Source organism: Sinocyclocheilus rhinocerous, unplaced genomic scaffold (genome assembly GCF_001515625.1).
Source record: "Sinocyclocheilus rhinocerous isolate Xijiao unplaced genomic scaffold, SAMN03320098_v1.1 scaffold298, whole genome shotgun sequence".
In the NCBI taxonomy this organism is placed as follows: domain Eukaryota; kingdom Metazoa; phylum Chordata; class Actinopteri; order Cypriniformes; family Cyprinidae; genus Sinocyclocheilus; species Sinocyclocheilus rhinocerous.
In genome coordinates this window covers 122,495-134,526 of record NW_015650702.1, presented here as the reverse complement: position 1 = coordinate 134,526, position 12,032 = coordinate 122,495, and the positions used below count along the sequence as shown (strand labels likewise).

Genomic DNA, 12,032 nt, shown 5'->3' with positions numbered 1-12,032 from the left:
GAAATGTATTTGTGAACAATTATAAAATTAAACCTATTTAATGCACTTTTTACATTTGTTCTGCCATCCTTTGGGGGGCTTAAAGCTTAGTAGAGAGGGTCAGACCCCCCAAAAGCCCCCGTCGCACCCCGTCTCGAGTCTACAAAGAAATGACCATTAACCGCTTCCAAGGGTAATATTTCCCCACGGCTCTCGAGTTTTTTTTTCATATACACCTTAATGAAAAGAGGATATTCCACGTCATTTACTCTTTTACATCAGAAAAAAAAAGAGAGAACAACAGAGACAAAGCAACTGGGTGCGCTCTGTCACTACTAACTTTCGGTGGCATTCCCTTCTTTCACACGAGCATTCCGTGAACACAAGCGCCTTCCTTTGCTCAGAGTGAGGGGCGGGGCTTAACGCGCAACCACGCCTCCCTCGAACAACACACTACAGAGTGAGAGAAAAGCGCTTCCCGAGCGCTCAATCCTGTCACTGTACAGACATGAACCGAGCTCAGCGAGCAATAACCAAATCAATGATTTGTATTCTTCGCGATTAACACTTAATTTTTCTTTATCGCTCAAAGGTGCAACACTTTTCCGTCCCAACCGTCCTGTCTCCGTTCAGAAATCGTTCAATCGTTTGCGCTGGATCTGTCGTGCCAGAAGATGTGCGTGGAAAGCGATGGATGTGAAATCGAGGGGTGCAGCAGTTCGGATGAGGTGCACACGCTGTCTGGAAGCATGAGTCCGGCTCTTAAATCCAGTCCAGACCTGCATCCCTGCAAACCTGGGCAGAAATTCCGTGCCGCATTACTCCGATGCCGGTCTCCGCTCGTTGCCGCCGGGATTCTGAGTTTTGGAAATGTGCTCAATTACATGGACAGATACACTGTAGCAGGTAAGACCAGTATTTTCTTGGCGTATGGACGCTCGTTTTACTATCTGCCTCAGGAGAGCGAAAACCGCGCTAGTCATCATTTGTATTGTTTAATGTTTCACTTACAGAGAGGTTTCAGGTCAAACACTGACCAGGAAAATCACAATTTAAACATTAACATAAGTCAAGTGATCATTTGTGTATCTCGCTGCGCGGGTTAAAGACGGTCTTATTCTGTGTGATTTAATCAAACCATCCGGATTGAGAGGGGTAACCCCGCTGTGCTAACATGATATTGATTGGCTACTATTGTGAGTGATTTTAGGTCAATCTAATCTGACCCTCTGCCTGCCAAATGAGTGAAAACCCCAATCCTCGTGACAAGTGGTTCCATGTATAATTTTATGTCTATTATAAGCCCTTTTCAAATCAGTATCCACGTTAGACATTAGGCTCCTGTAAACAATTATTAATGGCAATGTGCCCATACAAGCAGCTCCACACAATAATTACGTATTAAGTTCATTAGTAGGCTATTGTGTGTAAATATACAACGAGACTCAAAATCACGTTACGCATTTATCAACCCATCTGATCAATATAAATGTAGGCTAATGGACATTGTGTCCAAATGTAATACGTTTACACATACCTACATAAAAATACACAGACCTCAGTTAAAGCAGTAGCGATATACTCGAGGCCATTACAGTACAATGTAATTTAGAGCAAAATTCTCGAGGGACAAATTTTATATCCGTGGTTTTATAAATAGGAACCTCAGTAGCGCTCCACACAAGATGCCCTTGGTATCAGGAATCAAGTTATTCTGGAATAAAGGCAGAGCGCAGCCGCGGTCTGACATGTTTCCATAGAAACATGAGTCCGGCTCTTAAATCCAGTCCAGACCTGCATCCCTGCAAACCTGGGCAGAAATTCCGTGCCGCATTACTCCGATGCCGGTCTCCGCTCGTTGCCGCCGGGATTCTGAGTTTTGGAAATGTGCTCAATTACATGGACAGATACACTGTAGCAGGTAAGACCAGTATTTTCTTGGCGTATGGACGCTCGTTTTACTATCTGCCTCAGGAGAGCGAAAACCGCGCTAGTCATCATTTGTATTGTTTAATGTTTCACTTACAGAGAGGTTTCAGGTCAAACACTGACCAGGAAAATCACAATTTAAACATTAACATAAGTCAAGTGATCATTTGTGTATCTCGCTGCGCGGGTTAAAGACGGTCTTATTCTGTGTGATTTAATCAAACCATCCGGATTGAGAGGGGTAACCCCGCTGTGCTAACATGATATTGATTGGCTACTATTGTGAGTGATTTTAGGTCAATCTAATCTGACCCTCTGCCTGCCAAATGAGTGAAAACCCCAATCCTCGTGACAAGTGGTTCCATGTATAATTTTATGTCTATTATAAGCCCTTTTCAAATCAGTATCCACGTTAGACATTAGGCTCCTGTAAACAATTATTAATGGCAATGTGCCCATACAAGCAGCTCCACACAATAATTACGTATTAAGTTCATTAGTAGGCTATTGTGTGTAAATATACAACGAGACTCAAAATCACGTTACGCATTTATCAACCCATCTGATCAATATAAATGTAGGCTAATGGACATTGTGTCCAAATGTAATACGTTTACACATACCTACATAAAAATACACAGACCTCAGTTAAAGCAGTAGCGATATACTCGAGGCCATTACAGTACAATGTAATTTAGAGCAAAATTCTCGAGGGACAAATTTTATATCCGTGGTTTTATAAATAGGAACCTCAGTAGCGCTCCACACAAGATGCCCTTGGTATCAGGAATCAAGTTATTCTGGAATAAAGGCAGAGCGCAGCCGCGGTCTGACATGTTTCCATAGAAACTAGAACAGATTTAATCTACTAGTTTTTATGTTGTGTCAAATTTAGCTTCCCTCAAAAAGTGCGGATTAATTCGTTTACTGAATGGGTACTCGGTGATCCGAGAGGACCTGTCAGCTGACATTCGCTCCAGCACACTCCGAGAGGGGTAATTTTCATGAATAACTAATGATAAGCGATTAGAGATTTGGAACCAGGCAAGAGTGCGCTATTAGCTAGGGATTTTTGAAACGCGGGATTTAGGATAACCGTCAATACTAGATACTGCTCTTAATCAATTTCCTTCAGCTTTACTTGTAATAGGCTGTATAACTTTGTGTGTGTTTCTTGACAAAATAACCACATTGTAGTTTCCTTAAGTTGCATCCTGAGACATAAAAACCATGTATTTGCAATTATTTGGCGGAGCTTGTACATTAAAAATGGGCAGTGTTGTTTTTCTTTCATAGATAAAAGTATCAATGTAAGCTAAATTCCTCCCATTTTTACTCAAGTGACGTAACAGATACACACATTTGTCCATGAAAAAGAAGATCATTTATCATGTTGTGCAACTGCTCATGTGAAACATATACAGTTAATCAATCTCTTGGCTTTTAAACAATGAGTTACATCTGAACAGTTTCGATGAATGAAGAGAATGAAATGGAGAATGTATATGTGTGAGATGATGACTGCAGGGAGATTGCAGAAAATGAGTCAGTTCTCAAGAGAGGAGTTGTGTATAAGTGTATGTGTTTGTCTGTGAATGCTGCAGCAGCAAACTGCATGTTGTTGAGTTTAGCATCTCTTCTACACCCCAGTTCCTGACTGATCAAGCATGTGATGTGAGGGTGAAGCCCCCTTCTTGGGTAAAGAGGGTAGAGCTGACGCAGCCATCCTGCAGTGGTGATGACCACTCTTTAGTATGAGAGAGAGAGAGAGAGCAAGAGAATGATCCACATGGCAGCTGAGACAGAAGTGGTTGTTCAGTCATTTGTCCTGCAGTCAGACTGACACAGTCATCGTATTAATGACTTTCAGCAGTGGCTTGTTTGTGGGTTTGTGTGTCTGAGGGTACATTAAGGGATAGTTCATCCCAAAACAAAAATTTTGTATGACTCCTTATTTCTTACGTATAATGCAAAAGATGGTGTTTTTTTCATAAATTGAAAGTCAGTGGAGGTCAGTGCTGTTTGGACTTTTAAAATATCTAAACATTTGTAATGATATTAGAGTGATTAAAGGTGACAGCTCTTTGTTTTGAACTATTTCTTTAAGGCTAAAAGAGTGGTTAAGCCATCATCTAGAAGTAATTCATAAAGTGTGATGTTTCAAAATTTGCAGAGATGTAGTAAAAAATGGTACATTGAATTGTGTCCACTTTAGTTTTAGTGCAGCAGTGCACTTTAAGTTGCACTCACACACAAACAAAATAAAATCAAATGTGCATGAAGTCATTGCTTTTAACACCAAACAATTTTGCATTACATTCTCAGTTAGTGTCTTATAATTAATGCAGTTCCAAGGACTGAAATTGGGTCTAAAAATTACTGTCACTGTGAAAACACTTCATTTGAGTTTTCCTGCTGTTTAAGTCATATTCATTTACTGCTAGTTTCACTTTTTACAAGCAGTTCTAGGCTGTGGTTGTTTTGGAATCTTACAGCACCAACCAAGGTCTCTCATCACTGTTAGCCAGAACCAAATGTTAATTCTCAAAAAAGAAAGGGGAAAAAGCAGTGTGTCATTTTAGCCTTGTCAGTCTTGCGTTTAATTGATTGATATGTGTGTGTGAAAGGGAACAGCAAAGCTCTAATTTGGCTGTTTTCTCCACCTAAACAAAACTAGTGGGTGTGCAGTTTTTATAGCAGAGGAGAGACAACCAATCCCTCATGAGGAACCGCATAACAGAATGAAGCACAGAGGAAGAAAACCATTCTATGTGCTGATTCTGTGGCCAAAAACTTTTGCGTATTACCTGACACAGGGTGTTTGGGTGTACTAAGGATGTAATGTGGTCACTATAGACTCTTGTGTGTTTTCGGTGGCTAGACTATCTGCTATAACTCATATCTGGCTAGTCAAAGTTATAGGAACGACTTGAGTTTATCCTTCTTTATGTTTAGCCCGAGGTGTATTTCTGCAACGCTAGGGCCGATTTGCCCACTTCTTTCACTCCCTGCTTGCCCATTATATTTGTCCACTATCTATATCTGTCTCTTTCTGTCTCCAACACAGCCTCCAGTGGGACAGAGAGATCAGATTGATGGGACTGAGGTTGTGAACCATTTAGTTTGATTAAATTTGTGGTTTGGCTGTGATGGCTCAGACCCAGGGAGGCTGGCTGGCAACAGTCTCTCCAGCAGACAGACTGAGCTCAACAACAGACTACAGTTAAAACAGGGATTAGGAGGCGCGGGGAATACCACCGGGATGTACAGATGGAGGCCACTTAACATTATTTGATCTAAGATCCTCCATTTAGCCACCGGCCTGATGCCTGCTCTAATGAAGGCAGTTCAACTGGTAATCTGGATTATGAGGTGCTGCAGATACTGAAAGGTGCATCTTTTTTTTCCTAAAGGCATCCTGAGGTATGAGGATGTTTAATCTAAAAAAAAGTGCTTAATTAAGTGTGACGGGTAATCCAGCAGCCAGAGGAGCTCCCTGAGGGAAAATGAGCATGTCTGCACATTCAGATACACAGGCTCATAGTTTATGAGACTACAGTATACTGTACGTTTTGCTGCATTGCTTTTCTGCACTAGATGGTCCAGTCTAGCTGGCTCAGCTCTAGTTCTGCCTGGACACACTCTTTGGCAGTCCCTTCTGTAAGACACACACACTCTCTCACTCTCTCTCTCTCCTCACACACATTGTCTGACTGCCTTTCTGACCTCAACAATAAGGTCAGTGTATAAATATATATAGACACGAGTGGCGTTCAGTGGTACAAATTCTCATCTCGCTCTGGAGCAGCCTGACGACTCTCAAAATAATCACTGACACAATCAAGTCCGCTAACAGCCTCTGAGAACCGGGATGCGATTTTCCCAGTTTATTTATTAACGGGCTTGTCTTTCATTCGGCCCATGTGATGTTCATTTAATGTAGCGTGGATGACCCAAACAAGGAACTGTGGTTGTTATGTTTTTCCACCAGACGTGCTTGTTTAAAATGGCACTGACCCTGTTAATATAATTGGTGGCTTGCTTTTAGCTCATTGCGTGTCCAAACAGATGTGTAGTATGTGTGGGTGTTTATACGTTTAAAGAAGGGGATTCGCCGTGATTCTCAGCCTCAACTTGTCTTTTTGATGGAGTGTGTGTCTAAGGGATTAAGGGCGGAGAGTTTGACAGCTGTACAGGAGGGTGAAGGAAGAGGGGGGAGGGGTGCCTGAGGGGGGAGCGCACCTGTGGGATTTGAAGTCTCAGGTATGTCACTGTGTATTAGACCAGGACTGTTCAGAAATGTATGATTTTGAGACTGGGAGACAACCTTTAGGCCTGACCTCTGATCCCATGTGGCTACAATAAACAGCGGCAGAAACGTAACTACTTATTTTGTTATTTTGTAGTCTTAAAAAATGAATACTTCAGTTCAGCAAGGATGCATCAAATTAATCAGAAGTGCTGTTTATTTGAACTCTTTTTTCATCAAAGAATCTGAAAAAAAATAAATAAATGTATCATGGTTTCCATAAAATATTAAGCAGCAAAATAATAATAATAATAAAAAATAAATTTTCTTGAGCTCCAAATCAGCGTATTCGATTTTTTTCTGAAGGACTGGCTGCTGAAAAATGTAGCTTTGCCATTTACAGAAATACATTTTATTTTTTAATATATATTCAAATATAAAACATATAATCAAATATTAACTTCTAATACTATTTTACAATATTACCGACTTTACTGTAAACCTTTCAAAAGTAGTGTAATGTCCCACCTAATCTAATATAATTTTTATGACAATATAGTAATTTTCAGATTAGCGAACATTTTTACCGTTGAATTTCTCATTCATTTTCCATTTTTTGTCCTCCATATATCTACATGCAGAGAGGGACAAACTCAGTGACCTTGATTTCAGTGTTTCCGGATGCAACGTAACAGTGGCTAAATCATCCTGAAAGCATAGCAAATCCTCACTGGTGCTACAGATACCGGAATCTCTAATTATGCTTGACCTGAAATCATATTTGAGTAGTTATTCCAGTTTTATGAGGGTGGATAATATTTATAGATAAGGCTGATGATCTGTTCTGTTTTTAGATAAGACTTCTGTGTAAATATTGACCAAATCAAATCAAAAGAAGGGTCAGTAGGGTAAACTACTTTACTAAAGCTCAGCTTTGTCCCTAAAGTAAGCCTTCAGAAGCACTCGACATTACCAAGACAAATATTTAAACTGGACTTTACTGCATGTCTGTATTTACAGAGTCTTATTGAGGAGGAAAATATGTCATCTTTCCCACTATACAATTGTGAATGAGTAAATAATCAGCCACTGGTATTATGTAACTTGTTATTTCCCAGATTTGTAGCCTAAGCGTGTGTATGTGTGACTACACAGTGTAACACAATGTCAGTCTCTGTAGGTAAATAGGATCAGACCTCTGTCTGTTTTGTGAAATACAGTATCTATTAATGAAGGGGCCTACCGAAATATCATCTCATCAAGTCAGTGTTTGCCTGTTGTGTTTTCTGTGTCACTGAATGCCATCTTTTTATACGTGAGAACACTTGGTTTTGTTTGTCACCCCGACACGTTACATGTCAGAAACACTTTCGCCTCAGTGGGAAATCTAGCTCTGTTGTTTCAGTGTGTGTGAAGAGTAGACGTCCAGGGTTTAAAGGCTCAGGTGCGCACAGATGAACAGGCTGTGCTTTCTCAAAACCTTAGGTTGGACAGTCACATGTCAATGTCCTACCCTGTACATTTAAATTCCAGTGATTCTTTAACTAGACTCATTCATTTCTCAGAGCCATTCATTTACCAGTTCTAAAAATAACCCCTTGCATACTATAGAGACAAGTATGCCTTTATGTATGCTGCTCAGTACGCAGGGACAGACTGGCCATAGGGAGCACTGGGACTTTTCCTGGTGGCCTGGTTGACTTGTGGGCCTCTTGAAACCAAATTTGCACTACTGTTTTTTAAATAAATAAATACTTTTATTCAGCAAGGATGCTTTAAATTGATCAATAGGGACAGTAAAAACATTTATAATGCTATAAAAGATTTCTGCTTCAAATAAATGATGTTCTATTCATCAAAGACTCCTGAAAAAAAGTATCACAGTTTCCACAAACATATTAAGCAGCACAACTGGAGACTGGAGTAGTGGCTGCTGAAAATTCAACTTTGCCATCACAGGAATAAATGACATTTTAAAATGTATTTAACAAAGATAATTTTAAATTGCAGGATTAGTCAGGATAACTCACTGCTGTGCCTGAGCCACTTTATTCATAAACATAGAATGAAAATATATATGCTATATATGAACTACAAAATACAGCAGGTTAAAGTTTGTGTTAGATTGACTTAAGTCTGTTTTTAGGCACAGTCCATCCCTGCTATATGACAAATACTTAAAGACCTTAGTTTCCTTTAAGGATTAATTTGGTATTCGTACCAGGTAAGCCACAATAGTTTGAGTTATTTGGCCACACCAGAACATAATAATTACCTAGAACTAACGCCTAAAATACCTGCGTGTGTGTGTGTGTGTGTGTGAGGTGTGCGTCTCCACCTCACTGATGTGGAATGTGGAGGTAGAGCTGGAATTCCAGTGATGCGGTTGTTTTGTTTTCCCACAGTTGCTTTACCTCTGATCTATAGTTACAGTCACCAGCCCACGCTACAGAAAGGTGCTTAACAATACGAAATCATTACAAAACATCTAAATTTACACAGCCAAACACACTTCTTTATGACTCTTATAATCTCACACCCTCTTTCCTTCTTGAAGGTTTCTCTTGGGTTTCTATGGCGGAACATTTTGGTGGGCCTTCAGGATAAAATACAAATCTAAGACATACTGTCTCTCTCGAGAGTGTCTTGCACTGTTCTGCATTAAACTAGACCAGGAAGAAATTAGATTTATCTCTAATTCATGAAGGAGCAAGTGAGATGGATCACTGCGCTGGAGAGTCTCAGCTGTTCTCAATGAGAGTGGATGAAAATAGTGCTTTGCATAGCTAGAAAATAGATGTAATAAAAGACACTGGGACAGATAAAAATGTGTGATTGTGTGTCTGTGCATTGATTGGATAGAATAGAGGTTTATGGGGCTACAGTCAAAATTACTCAGACTACAGTGTCCCTTGAATACATACCACATGTGGTTCTCCTGTAGATATTGATTTCAGGCAACCCAGTTCTGGCGCTTACTTTGCGTTCATCACAGGGCTATGCTACATTCAGAATTGAACTGAGAATGCCTTTTGGTTTCGAGTTTGAAGTAAATAGATTCTATGCACACAGACTACGTCTTTCCACTAAAGGATCAGTGCTTTGTGAGCTTCAGGTATAGTATTCTCCCATAGCATAGTAGTAAACCCATTCTTTCATATTTTGACTGTGCATTTGTCCATTTGAATTCACGGAACAGTTAGACAGACAGACCTGCATTACATTTCTTTGAATTGCAATTCCTTAGATCCCATTTCCTGTCATTCTGTGGGATATGACATACACTAGGAATTAATGTTGCACTAGGTGTCTCACTATAGGAGTCTATTGAGAGATCAAACAGCAGAGCCTGTCCATGCTGAGTCAAGAGGGATTGATGACAACTTTCCTGCCATATAGCACTTTATAGTTATTACTGTCCTCTGTAGGGTTCTCTGGGGTTATGCTTTATCTTCTCTGAACCAGCTTTTGACCCTTTTAAGTATCAAGTTGAATAAAGAATTCTTAGTAGAAAGAAGTCATATATTTTTTTTAAAGTATAGCTATAAATGACCTGTACAGCATAAGTCAAAAGAGAAAGCCGTGAAACACTTATGTGTGTAGTTTTCACTCAATTGGTTATCATAACTGACTGGCCTAAACTGACTGAAAAAGTTTTTTTTCTCCACACACATTTCTCCTACTTCCATCACCTTCAGCTGTCAGTTGTCTAAAGCTCATGGCCCCTCACACAGAGCAGTATGGCTAGAGTCTAATGCTAAATTGAGCTTGAAAGACCAGCTCTCAACATAGGCTTTTTCAGCCCTAAGTGTGCTGAAATGCCTCGTCCAATTTAGCGTTTTCTTTTTTCCCCTCTTCCACTTTTCCCTCCAGTTTTCAGTCTCGTGACACCTCTTGACTCTCTTCTCTCTGTTTGTTGCTCAACACTGTCAATTACTGCGTTGAGAATAGCTTGGCTTCGTTTGAAGCTTCATTGATTAAGCTCCTCTCCTTAGACATTTTCTGAATCAAAGAGCTTCACAGATGCTAAGCCCAAAGATTGTATTTTAGTATTCAAGCACTGTCCTTTGCTACTTTCAGGTAATTCCTGAACACTTTGAGGTAGTATTTTAAGTGTCCAAATTATTCTTCTATAATGACACGATTAATGCGCAATAAAAATAATGTAAAAAAATAATGTACCATCTCAACATGTTTGTCAGAGGGATATGGGCTAATTAATGATGCTTCACTGTAGGTTTACACTTCGAATGGGAATGGCAGTAATTAAAAAAGATAATCAAGCATTTCAGCACTTTTATTCAGGACTAATTATTATTCACGGAATCGGGCACTGTTGACGCCCCCCCTGGGTGAGACCCACCCCACTCCTACACAGCTCTTACAGAACAAAGAGAAGAAAAGGAGAATAAGCAAAGAGGCATAGTGAGCGAGAAAAGCCAAATCAAATCTCATTACAGGCAAAAAAACAAAAAGCCCTTATAATTACAGTAATCTAGTAACGTCTAATGTCAGTCAGCAAAACGTTAAACCAGTTAATGGCTCGACACCATCAGAAGATGTTTAAACTGTTGGTCCAAATGGTTGGTCATGAGATTAGTATTAAGGTAGTATGAACACTAACAGGCAGATGTTAAGGATCCCAAAACCAAACTTGTAAGTTTTTCTGACCCACACCTTTGAATAGTAGTATATGCTAGTGTACTGCTAAATTTTACAGTGTGTCCACTTAATATACTTGCAAACAACTAGCAAGTTGCAAATAATGTTCATGGCTGTAACTAAAGCAAAAATGGCTATACAAAATGGACCAGCCCTTTAATATATTTAATCTCACCCAAATCTGAAAATACATCAACACAGAAAAGAAAACTGCTTATCAAATGATTTTATGCAGTCTTTAGCATCAGAATCTGAGGGAAGGGAAGGTAATTGAAGCTTCTGCTTGGCAGTTAACATTAGCACATAACCAACAGAATGCTATCAGATCAGGCTGATAGTAAGGGCAGCCGTAATTGCACTCCAGTGTCTGTCAGCTGCTTTCTCTCCTGCTAAATTGCTCAGTGTAGTCAGGAGTTCATTTAATGAAACTAGCTGCTCATTTAGAGCCTCTGTGTGTAATAGCCACTATATAAATGTATATAGTGAGCATTACTGCCAATGTTTACTGTTGCTAAACATTTATACTCATGCATCTAAGTGTCTGTGCATGTTTAAACTAGAAAACCCCTCTCTGTTTCTGTATATAAGGAGTAAGTATACTGATATGTCTATAACCATACATTTACTGACCATAAGTACTCCTGATGTTGAGGGGAAACCAGGCAGCCTGGGGATTTTTCTGTGCTCCAGTGCATTCTGACCACTGCACAGCTGTACGTCTGACACATTGGCTTACACTTGACTCCAGAGGATAATTCTCTTATGAATTATTAATGCACAAATACTATATGCTGTTTCTGCATAGCACCTCTGCAGGAGAAAACCTCTCCCTCTTTTTTTCTTTTTATGTAATATTTAAAAGCATGTGTTGTGGTCTAAACTAGAAGACTGACTGAAGAAGCCTCGCAGTGCACAGCTTATTTACACTCTCCGGGCAAGTATTTTGGTATAAAGGAAATACTACTGAATATATTTTCTGTGCATTTGTGATTTAATGTTCATAAATTGTAAAATTTTTGCTGTTGTGCACACACTTTAAAACTAGTCTCAAATCAGCAGTGCAGCGTACAAAGCAGTACAACGACAAGCAGTGCTGGCAGCCCGCCTGAGGGTGAGGCAGTAATGAGGAACTACTGGTATAAAATGGTAAGGGAATTCCAAAACACCCACACCCGCAAACGCCTGCTAAAACACCCCCCCCCCCGGGTGGAAA

At 39.8% G+C, this 12,032-nt stretch overlaps 1 protein-coding gene across 1 annotated transcript in view; it reads left to right on the top strand.

The window, feature by feature from the left end:
• The first annotated feature begins 440 nt into the window (after positions 1-440).
• Positions 441-12,032, top strand: part of LOC107712367 (protein spinster homolog 2-like) — an 18,244-nt gene continuing 6,652 nt past the window's right edge. Inside the window, exon 1 of the mRNA XM_016517594.1 lies at positions 441-885. Within this exon, the coding sequence (XP_016373080.1) occupies positions 654-885 (232 nt within the window). The 5' untranslated portion in view covers positions 441-653. The remainder of the gene's footprint in view (positions 886-12,032) is intronic.